This window comes from Sinocyclocheilus anshuiensis, unplaced genomic scaffold (assembly GCF_001515605.1).
Source record: "Sinocyclocheilus anshuiensis isolate Anshui unplaced genomic scaffold, SAMN03320099.WGS_v1.1 scaffold2328, whole genome shotgun sequence".
Taxonomy (NCBI): Eukaryota; Metazoa; Chordata; class Actinopteri; order Cypriniformes; family Cyprinidae; genus Sinocyclocheilus; species Sinocyclocheilus anshuiensis.
Window position 1 is genome coordinate 15,929 of NW_015546179.1, and position 11,524 is coordinate 27,452.

Below are 11,524 nucleotides of genomic sequence, written 5' to 3' on the forward strand. Positions count from 1 at the left end.
GTGAGTGAGTGAGTGAGAGAGAGAGAGAGAGAGAGAGAGAGAGAGAGAGTGTGTGTGAGTGAGTGAGTGAGAGAGAGAGAGAGAGAGAGAGAGAGAGAGAGAGTGTGTGTGTGTGTGTGTGTGAGAGAGAGTGTGTGTGTACCTTGATGTCAGCTCGTAGCTCAGCGAGCTGCTCCTCTGTCAGTGATGCTGATTGGTCAGCCAGTCTCTTCAGCTCTTCTGCTCTCTTCTGACGGCCGTCCAGAATCTCCACTGTCACGAGAACACACACCTGATCAGCCTCAGTGAACAGCGCAGACACAGTGATCTCTCAGTGACTCCCTCTGTTAGCATTCCTGCTCAATGACACGCGTGATTCTGAGCCAATCACGGGAGCGTTAAATGCAGTTTATTTGGACATACATGTTTGAATCTTCTTTGGATGAAAAAAAAAATTCATAAGGCTATTTTAAGAATCAATTGGAATAAATTAAGTTGTTTTTATGCATTCAAATAATTAGACATGTTAAAACAGAATTTGGTAACAATAAAACATGGTGAGAAAAAAAAAATCATAGGGCCCTAAACATCGTTTTTCTTAAACTTTTAATAAATTGATATGAAATTGTATACGTTTAATGATTTTAATCAATTAGACATGCTTTTTGATGAATACAATTTAATTTAACCATTTAAAAAGGAGTCCAGAAAAATTAAAATGGGAAAAACGGAATTTGGGAAAAAATAGATTTCATAGGGCCCTAGCCTTTTTAATGGTGAAAGCCATACTTCAGTTATTAATTTACAACAGAAACCAAATAAGATATTTAAGACCACTCGTTCCAAAAACGCAAAGTAAATTGATTTATATTTATTTGCTTATAAACCTTTTGCAGTGTATCAACAGAATTAAAAAGTATGTTTGGCAGACAATGGCCTCTAAACACTAGTGTAGTGTCCTATCCTGCATCATCTGTAAATGACGTGTTCTCAATAGTTATTAAACGAAACGTCCTTCTTGTCAATACAGAGTTGACTTCTTGTAATTTAAGCACTCGTCCCATTCCAGTGCCATTTATTTCTGGCATGCACATTTCACTGTCATTGGGAAAGGTATCGTGTGTGTGTTTCTGTGTGTGTAACAGTGCTGTCGTTCTACTCACGGGCTTCTGCTTTGACTTTGTCCATCTCAGAGAGCAGCGTCACCTCTCGATCCATGAGACTGAACGGAGAGCAGAAACACTTAGAGACAAGCCCATCTCAGACTGAAGAGCACCTCAATGAACTCAGAACTACTGAGAAGGGTTGATTGAGTCTGTTCACTAAAGTTTGGCATAAACGTGCTGCTGGTCAAAGTGTGTGAGTTTTGATTTTCTAATCTGTCAAATGATTCGGGTTAAATGGGTTCTGTCCTTTCCCTGATTTAAGACATTAACAGAAATCCCACAGGCATGCTTTATTACATGATTCCACGTAAAAATCTTTAAGTCAGTTTTATAATGCCATCTGAATGACATACATTCACGTGAGATATAGACTCAACAGTGCTCCAGATACTATTTTTACTCATTGGCTGCCGTTTCTGTAGTTTGGTAATGCGAATGAAAATTAGACGACAGAACACTTTTCATTGTGCTTTTACTAATGAAGACAACAGGAGAATTAGTACTTGTACAGTTGAAGAAGCAGAAAAGGACCAACAAAGACAAAAGCTGAGCATAAAAGGAAAATTATGCTCTAAAAATTACTCTCGTCTGTATAATTGACATAAAACTCAGAGAAAATCAAGCTAATCCACACTCATAGATGGCAGTACACCATCAAACACCACTGTGGCATCGGTGCTTAAAATACAAGAACAGCAATGCTAATGCTAAGCTGAAGAACTACTGAATGCACCTTTAAGGCAACATGAACAAAGCAGTCACAATTATTTGTTGACAAATAATCATCAGCCCAAACGCCAAACCGTAACAGTCTTTAGTTGTGTGTATGAGTACGAGTGTTTGAGAGTGCAAGTGTGTGTGTCAGAGTGTGTGCAAGAGCGTGAGTGAGTGCATGTGTGTGTGAGAGAGTGTGTGTGCAAGAGTGATAGTGTGCGTGAGTATGTGTGTGTGTGTGCGAGAGTGAGTGTGCGTGAGTGTGTGTGCGTGTGTGTGCGAGAGTGAGTGTGCGTGAGTGTGTGTGTGTGTGTGTGCAAGAGTGAGAGTGTGAATGAGTGTGAGTGAGTGCGTGTGAGTCTGTGTGTGTGTGTGTGAGTTGAGTGTGTGTGAGTGTAAATGTGAGTGTGTGTGAGAGTGCGTGTGAGTCTGTGTGTGTGTGTGTGTGTGTGTGTGTGTGTGTGTGAGTGAGTGAGTGAGTGAGTGAGTGAGTGAGTGAGTGAGTGAGTGAGTGAGTGAGTGAGTGAGTGAGTGAGTGAGTGAGTGAGTGAGTGAGTGAGTGAGTGAGTGAGTGAGTGAGTGAGTGAGTGAGTGAGTGAGTGAGTGAGTGAGTGAGTGAGTGAGTGAGTGAGTGAGTGAGTGAGTGAGTGAGTGAGTGAGTGAGTGAGTGAGTGAGTGAGTGAGTGAGTGAGTGAGTGAGTGAGTGAGTGAGTGAGTGAGTGAGTGAGTGAGTGAGTGAGTGAGTGAGTGAGTGAGTGAGTGAGTGAGTGAGTGAGTGAGTGAGTGAGTGAGTGAGTGAGTGAGTGAGTGAGTGAGTGAGTGAGTGAGTGAGTGAGTGAGTGAGTGAGTGAGTGAGTGAGTGAGTGAGTGAGTGAGTGAGTGAGTGAGTGAGTGAGTGAGTGAGTGAGTGAGTGAGTGAGTGAGTGAGTGAGTGAGTGTGTCTGTGTGTGTGAGTGAGTGTGTGTGTGTGTGTGTGTGAGTGAGTGTAAGTGTGAGTGTGTGAGAGAGCGTGTGAGTGAGTGTGAGTGTAAGTGTGAGTAAGTGTGAGTGTGTGTCTGTGTGAGTGCATGTACGTGAGAGTGTGTGTGTCTGTGTGAATGAGTGTGTGTGTGTGCATCTGCGTGAGTGTGAGTGCGTGTGTGAGTGCGTGAGTCTGTGTGAGTGCGAGAGTGAGTCTGTGTTTGTGAGTCTGTGTGTGTGAGTGAGTGTGTGTGTGTGAGTGAGTGTAAGTGAGTGTGTGTGTGTGTGTGAGTGAGTGAGTGAGAGAGAGTGTGTGAGTGTGTGTCTGTGTGAATGAGTGTGAGTGCGAGAGTGAGTCTGTGTGTGTGTCTGTGTGAGTGAGTGTGTGTGTGTGTCTGTGTGTGTGAGTGAGTGTGTCTGTGTGAGTGAGCGAGCGAGTGTGTCTGTGTGAGTGAGTGAGTGTGTCTGTCTGTGTGAGTGAGTGTGTGTGTCTGTGTGAGTGAGTGAGTGAGTGAGTGAGTGTGTCTGTGTGAGTGAGTGAGTGAGTGCGTGAGTGAGTGAGTGAGTGAGTGAGTGAGTGAGTGAGTGAGTGTGTCTGTGTGAGTGAGTGAGTGTGTCTGTGTGAGTGAGTGACTGTGTCTGTGTGAGTGAGTGAGTGAGTGAGTGAGTGTGTGAGAGAGTGAGTGAGTGAGTGTGTGAGAGTGAGTGAGTGTGTGTGAGTGAAAGTGTGAGAGTCTGTGTGTGTGAGTAAGTGTGAGAGAGAGTGTGTGTGAGAGAGAGAGAGAGAGAGAGAGTGTGTGTGTGTGAGAGAGAGAGAGTGTGAGTGTGAGAGTGAGAGTGTGTGTGTGAGAGAGTGTGTCTGAGAGAGTGTTTGTGTGTGTGTGTGTGTCTGTGAGTGTGTGTCTGTGAGTGTGAGTGTGAGTGTGTGTGTGTGAGTGTGCGTGAGTGTGTATTTGTGTCTGTGAGTGTGTGTGTGTGTGTGTGTGTGTGTGTGTGTGAGTGTGTGTGTGTGTGTATCTTTGTGTGTGTTTGTGAGTGAGTGAGTGAGTGAGTGTGTGTGTGTCTGTTTGAGTGTGAGTCTGTGTGTGTCTGTGTTTGTGTGTCTGTGTGCGAGTGTGTGTGTGAGCGTGTGTGTGTGCGTGTGGTTGTGAGTGTGTGTGCGGTTGTGAGTGTGTGTGTGTGTGTAAGTGTGTGTTTGTGAGTGAGTGAGTGAGTGAGTGTGTGTGTCTGTGTGAGTGTGAGTCTGTGTGTGTCTGTGTGCGAGTGTGAGCGTGTGTGTGTGCGTGTGGTTGTGAGTGTGTGTGTGCGGTTGTGAGTGTGTGTGTGTGTTACCAGCTCTGCAGCTCAGCAAACGTCTGCTTCATCTTCTTGATGGAGGAGTCCATCTCGTCTCTCACCACGACTCTGTAGCGCGACAGTGACGCCGCACATCGCTGCAGGTCCTTCACGGAGCGATCGACGTTTGGCCCTGAGAAGACAAGCATTTACAACACCAGATCTTCACACACGTGAACACACAAGCACTTTCAACAGCGCACGAGCCCCAAAACCTCCCGCCATCAGGTTCTCGCACAGAATAAAACATCTGGTACCAGTCAGAGGTTTGGACACACTTTTCACTAACGTACGTCTGTGTGTGCTCCTCCTCCACCAGCGTTTAGCCTCATGATGATGATGACAATGTTTGAGATGCATAAAATGTCTTTTTCTGTCACAATTTTTGTCCAGCCTAAATTTAGAGTAGTACATACGGACACATTTATGTGAAATGCACAACTTTCCTTGGAACAAAAAAAAGGATAATGTTGCTCTCATTTTCCATTCACTTTTACAGCACAGACTAAAAGCCACACAACGTCAGTGAGAAGCAATCCTTTAACATTAATACAGCTTATAATTTTAAGCTTCAATCCTTTGTAAAACAAGCGATAGAATAAACCGCAGACAAGGCCAAACAGCTTCCAGTCATACAAATTTCAACACAGTCACTCATTTGAACAATTATACAGGTTATAAAATGATGAATGTTTTACATTAACTTGACTCCAGCGGACTCTCTCACAGCAGAGACTTTAAATATAAGACTCCAGGTTTTCTGCAGGTTTTATGAAGGTAGATTTAAGACCATGTGATGAAAATGTAGGGAATAAACGGAATGAAAGTCAATATGTCAATAAGGTCTCTAACTGTAAGGCTGATGATACACGGGGCAACTTTAGGCAATGTTGCTGTCAGTGGGCAACCAGGTGAGACAAAGGGCCCACGACCGATCTAAAGTATCCAGAGAGAAATTTGCTACCCATTCTCAATGGGAACGTGCTCAAGAAACTGTGCTCAAAAAAGTTGTCCCATGTATCATCAGCCTAAATGTCTTTGCTGGCAACACTTCAGAGTTTGAAAATACTGTAATATTGTACACTGCAATGAAGTGCTGTTCCTCACCAGTATTTGTGTCCTATTTTCCAGTGCAAATGTCTAAAGATTCTGAAATCAAGATACATTTACTTGAGGAGCAAAATGACAGAAGATATGGTCTTGTTTTATGAGAAACTGATCAAAATGAAGTGAGTTTATGTTAAAAACAAGAACAGATCTCAGAAAGCTCAGACTCTGCAGTAAAGCTTCTGTCCGGCTCGAGCTGCAGCGCCCTCCTGTGGTCCAAACGAGTCTTTGAGTAGTAGAGTAATAGTACTTCACTATTATACTCGAGCATTATTAGTACTTCACTATTGTTACTGGAGTATCTGTACTCTACTTGAGTTCTGATAAACTGAAAAACTATTACATCTACTATAGAAAAAAAATACAGTTCAAGTGCAGAGTAAACGAGTCAGATGATAAAGAAACTCTTACCCATCTTTCTGCCGGCAGGACCTCGCTGCGTGTCGTCGGACGGAGCGGGCGCAGAGCTGGACACAGGCCTGGTTTGAGACTTGTTACTGGTTCTGTGATGGTTCTGTCGCGCTCCGTGATTGGTGCTGGGCTCAGGGGCGGGGCTTGACGTGGATGGCACACCTCCACCTGCGGCAGAGGAAAGAAGGGCGGAGTTAAACCCCAATCACTGCTCAAAGCCTGCAGGCATCACCTGCGCTCAGAGAACACACCTGTGGCCTCCGAAGCCTCAGGAGCGACGGTTTCCGAGTCGAGCTCCGCTGCGTCCAGGGAGGCGGAGTCCAGCTGCTCGCTCAGAGAATCCAGCGAATCACCATCGGCCGCCGCCGAACCGTTGGCATGGAAACCATTAACGGGCTCCTGACCCTCGGCGTCCGGGGCCACTTCTGCAGGAGCCACATCAGCAGGAGCATCGCTTTGTGCTTTTGGCTTCTTTTTCTTCTTGGGCTGCGAGAGACAGAGCGAACGCAAGCAGCAGTTATACCATAAAAATATTCATTCTTCAACTTGTGTCACACACTCACTCACTCACACTTAAACTGCAAGTTTTGCTTACGGTTTTATTTCAGGATTATTATATATCATTGGAGAGTGAAGCTTGTTCCCTCACCTTCTTTTTCCCAGTGACATTCCTCTCCTTCAGGATCTCCACAGCCGCGCCTAACACACACACACGCGCACACATGCACACGCGCACACGCACACGCGCACACACGCGCGCACACAGACACACACACGCACGCACACAGACACACACGCACACACACGCGCACACAGACACACACACGCACGCACACAGACACACACGCACACACACGCGCACACAGACACACACACGCACGCACACAGACACACACGCACACACACGCGCACACAGACACACACACGCACGCACACAGACACACACGCACACACACGCGCACACAGACACACACACGCACGCACACAGACACACACGCACACACACGCGCACACAGACACACACACGCACGCACACAGACACACACGCACACACACGCGCACACAGACACACACACGCACGCACACAGACACACACGCACACACACGCGCACACAGACACACACACGCACGCACACAGACACACACGCACACACACGCGCACACAGACACACACACGCACGCACACAGACACACACGCACACACACGCGCACACAGACACACACACGCACGCACACAGACACACACGCACACACACGCGCACACAGACACACACACGCACGCACACAGACACACACGCACACACACGCGCACACAGACACACACACGCACGCACACAGACACACACGCACACACACGCGCACACAGACACACACACGCACGCACACAGACACACACGCACACACACGCGCACACAGACACACACACGCACGCACACAGACACACACGCACACACACGCGCACACAGACACACACACGCACGCACACAGACACACACGCACACACACGCGCACACAGACACACACACACAGACACACACACGCGCACGCACAGACACACACACACACACACACACACACACACACACAGGTTACAGTCACGTCACACTAGGGACACACACTGCCTCCTATGAGACCTACATGAGGGCACTGGGTGTGTTTGCTTTTTCCCTTTTCTTTGCCAGCTTCTACAGCTATATTAATAGTTTAGTTATTTAAAAGTAAAACTCAAAAACATCAGTTAATTATAAGATCATTTTATTTCATCATATGATCTTATGATAAGATCATTTCATTCTTTTCTAAAAACCTCAAATTTGGATCATGTGGTTTAAAGTCTTTTTAAAAGTGTCTGTGTGTGTTTGTACCTTCCACAAACGCCTGCACCGCTCGATCCACGCTGTTCTCGAAGTGCTGCAGCACCAGAGCGATCTCATTATTGCTCTTGTTGGGAACCACGGCTCGCACGGCGTTTATCTGACGAGAGCCAAAATATTGAGTGAGTCGAGCCCGAGATTCACAGGAAAGTGTAAAAACACTGACATAAAGAGCACAGCACCATCATTAACAGCCAGACAACGGAAGAAAAGCCATGTGTACCTTTTCCTTCATCTTCTCGAACGATCCTCCTTGAGACATGACCATTTTCAAGTGCGTGTCGAACACCACTCCGGACACATCTGGAGAAAGAGGAGGGAGGAGAGACTGAGAGAGATTTCCACGTGTTCAGTTCTGAAACTTGACTTCAACAGCGCAGAAAGTCTTGGCAGAGGATCTCGGTTAAAGCTTTTCCCCCAAAATATGTAGGTCAAGAGAAGAGCCAGAGAGAGACAGCAGCAGAACGGGGAACGATCGCACAGAGATCAGGACGTCCCGACCAAGAGCTTAATGTCATTTAATGTGAAATCAACTTCCAATCTGACACGCTTCAAATACATAAAGGTGATTAAATAAATAAAAACTCACACACTAAATGAAGTCTTTAGAAACAGCTCTCATCACTAGCAGTAAAATATAATCACAGTTCCTCTTTAGAGTGGAGTAACAGCTGAACGTCCGGCACAAAATAAAAACATTATTCAGTTTAGTGCAGCATTACAGTACGCATCTACATTTGTTTCCCGTTTTGTAGTAATGCAAACCACTAAGCAACAGATAGTTACTGAAAGTCAAACTCTCGATTATCATACTGTATGTTAACAGAAATCAGCACAGGCCTGAGAAACAGACGAAACTTTCACACTTTCTCTTACAGTATAATCAGATTGGTCTTCGCATCTTTATATGTGGTTTAATTTATTTTTACGTTCGTTAGCAGTGTTTGTCCTTTCCATCTGGAACTATACAGGGAGTCAGAATTACCATAATGACTCCAATAGTTCATGCTCGTTCCTTTGTAATATTTTCAGTTTTTACAGTCTCACACGAGTCTGTGAAGTGGCAAATGCTTATGGTTTCCCATAATTCCCTCTTCTGTGAGGCGATATCATGCTCCGAGAGCAGAGCGTAACCAAACACTAAAACAACTCTGACACGAATGTGATTTCTGTCCACCATCCAGCACAGCTTAACAGTTCACTTCTGTCTGTGCTGCTGCAGGCTGCTTTATGAGACTAGAAAACAATAATACACAATCAGTCTGTGAATATGAGACAGCTCGCATAAGGACCATCATCTCTCTTCATTCAGAATCAGTGATCTGCAGATAACCTGATAACCGACCGCTGGTTTACTAGTACAGTCACTGTATCAGCAGGTTTCCAAGTGAATTACAAACAGCCACACCTACGACTCGCACAGGAATCTGTGACGCTGCTAAACGTCAGATGCTCAGAGTCGCCCTACATCGGTTTGACTGGATTTCTCTCTTAACTATGCTGCCTGGTGACTCTGCTGATGCGTTTGTGAGTGGATTTCCCTCCGAGCAACATTCTTGAGAAGCTGTGAAACTGATAAGACGTGCAGCCGGTCAGAAACATCGGCCATAAAGACACGCGATGCAGCGAGACGTGGTCTGACCGGGTCAAAGGCTTCTGAAGACGCCGGCTGCTCACGGTTTACACAGCGTTCTGCTGCTTCCAGCTCCTCACCCCGCCATCAGAGTTAAGCAATTTGCAAAGTCTTCATTTGCCAAACAAAACCAGAGACTGCAGAGCGAGCGACTCGACCGCATGGGAAGCGTTAAAGAAATGTCTCTTCAAACGCAGCCTAGTCTTTGACGTGATTTGTGTTTCTACCAAAGACTAAAAGCCTCCCAAGATCAGCATCTGAGAGAATCAGCAGCTGATGACCGCTTTTTACTTGCTTGAGAAACTTAAACGTAAAGCTACAAACTATTAACACAAATAACACTAACGGCGCTGTCGTGTTCTCAGGTATCCAACCACAGAGACAGAGTCATTCTGATTCTGAAAGAGACAAATATAACATCAAACTACTTCAATTACTGGCCGGCCCGTCATCAAAGCATCTGCTCCGGAATAACTCCAGAATAACTACAGAATAACTCGGGTAGTAGTAGTATATTTTTATTTAATGCCATGTCAGCATCTTAGGCTATTTTCATGGCAAAAACAATTAAAAAAATACTAGCATAACAAATACAATAAAAACCAGCAAACAAACAAGTTATATTACATAAGATTTTTTACATTAGCATATGATAAAAATTCTAAACCTTTTTCTGGCAAAATTATACTAAGTACTCTTTAAGTGAGTTCACTTCATAAAAGAGTTTTCTACATACATTAAAAGCAGGACAGTCCAATAAAATATGTTTGACAGAAAGAGGAATCATGCAGAACATGAGTTGAGTAAGGTCTTCAGCTTTAAGCAAAAATGCATGAGTCAGTCTTGTATGACCTGTGTGACATCTGGTAAATACCACTCGATCAAATCTAGTTTTACAAGAGATTAAAAATCTGGTTGAAATTTCCGGATGCATTTGATTCATGGGGGGGAAATGATTTTTGCCCCCCATGAAAAAGACATGATTCAGATAAAACAGCTACAGCTACAAAATAAAGCAATAAGCCCCGTGAAGCCGTGGTTTCTGCGAAGTGGAGTGTCTAAAACCCCCTTAGCTGTTATAAATTCACTGTAAACCACGGCTTCACGGGGATTATTGCTTTTATAAAACGGTTATTCCATATACGTAGTAAGATTTCACAAAATAAGAGCAAATAAAGTGTAATGATATTAATAAAAACAGTACTCTTCCGCCAAACAATGTAATTCCACAGGCCCCGTTTACACTAGTGCGTTTTCGTTTTAAAACGGCATTTTAGAATGAAAACGATCTCCGTTTACACTACACAACCGAAAACGCATGTCACATGACCATTCATGCAGGTACAACCATAGATATGTATAGGTAGATTCCCTATTATTTAGATGGCGGACGCGTCTACGTGCTTGGAGCGGGCGAATGGGGAATCTACCTTTACAGGGCTCGCAAAATCGCTAGCCCGACGTCCCGGGGCTTTTGTGTTTTCCAGTCGGGCTACCTGTAATAATGTAGATGTACATGTAACGTACCCTGCCTTGATTCGTGTTGTTCACTCGCTTGTAGGGGTGAAACGGATCATAGTTTATCATTTACACGTGTTTCTATGTCTTACCAATTTAAACATTCAAGCGTTTTAAACCATTCATGCGCATGAAAAATTCAGTTCGGTGCTCGCGCGCACATACAGAGCGGCGTTTCAGGAAGAGCACGAACACAGAATTGATTCCTCTTTTGCTTGAACGGACACATACACGCAAAATTATCTCAAAATAACCATCTCGCCAAGTATTTTCATGTCTTAAATGAACGTAAACAGTGGAGAAAGAAATCGCACGCGCATCATTATATTGGATCCGTGCATTCGGTCTTAAAGGGGCAGCAGCCTATATATGATAATGTAATATAATCCGAACTGTGAGATTTGTGATCCCTAACTTGCACCCCTACTCTCTTCACTTGTTATTTGAAGAATCGTTTGTCGTCAAGGACACGCAGAGAGAATGTGGGCAGCCACGCCATCGTTTCAAAAGTCTCCATTTTGGTCACAGATATATATACGGTTTTGGTCCGTTTACAGTGAAACGCAACCCCGGAGTTTTCAAACTAAAACGGGGTCTGCAGCTTATTCAGATTTTTTTTAATGCATTTAGATAATACTTTTCCCATCAGCTGGTCACAATGCACAACACCGCTGTATGCTGCGTGAAAGACGTGTGCGCACTCTAGTAGTAAATTTTTCTTAAAATAATAATTTTTACTTAAATAATAAAGAACCATTTTTTTTTTGCTCATCTGAAAAATGATCCGATCTGTGACTCAAAATGTGATATGATAATGTAATATAATC

The 11,524-nt window shown here is 44.5% G+C and overlaps 1 protein-coding gene across 4 annotated transcripts in view; it reads right to left on the reverse strand.

The window, feature by feature from the left end:
* LOC107701385 (spermatogenesis-associated serine-rich protein 2-like) overlaps positions 1-11,524 on the reverse strand; it is a 26,126-nt gene that overhangs the window by 5,634 nt on the left and 8,968 nt on the right. For all 4 annotated transcript variants that reach the window (XM_016503382.1, XM_016503384.1, XM_016503383.1 and 1 more), the window contains exons 3-10: positions 7,770-7,849; positions 7,538-7,646; positions 6,322-6,371; positions 5,924-6,158; positions 5,673-5,840; positions 4,152-4,287; positions 1,143-1,201; positions 143-252 (exon numbers count right to left, since the gene is read on the reverse strand). In XM_016503382.1, the coding sequence (XP_016358868.1) occupies positions 143-252; positions 1,143-1,201; positions 4,152-4,287; positions 5,673-5,840; positions 5,924-6,158; positions 6,322-6,371; positions 7,538-7,646; positions 7,770-7,849 (947 nt within the window). The remainder of the gene's footprint in view (positions 1-142; positions 253-1,142; positions 1,202-4,151; positions 4,288-5,672; positions 5,841-5,923; positions 6,159-6,321; positions 6,372-7,537; positions 7,647-7,769; positions 7,850-11,524) is intronic.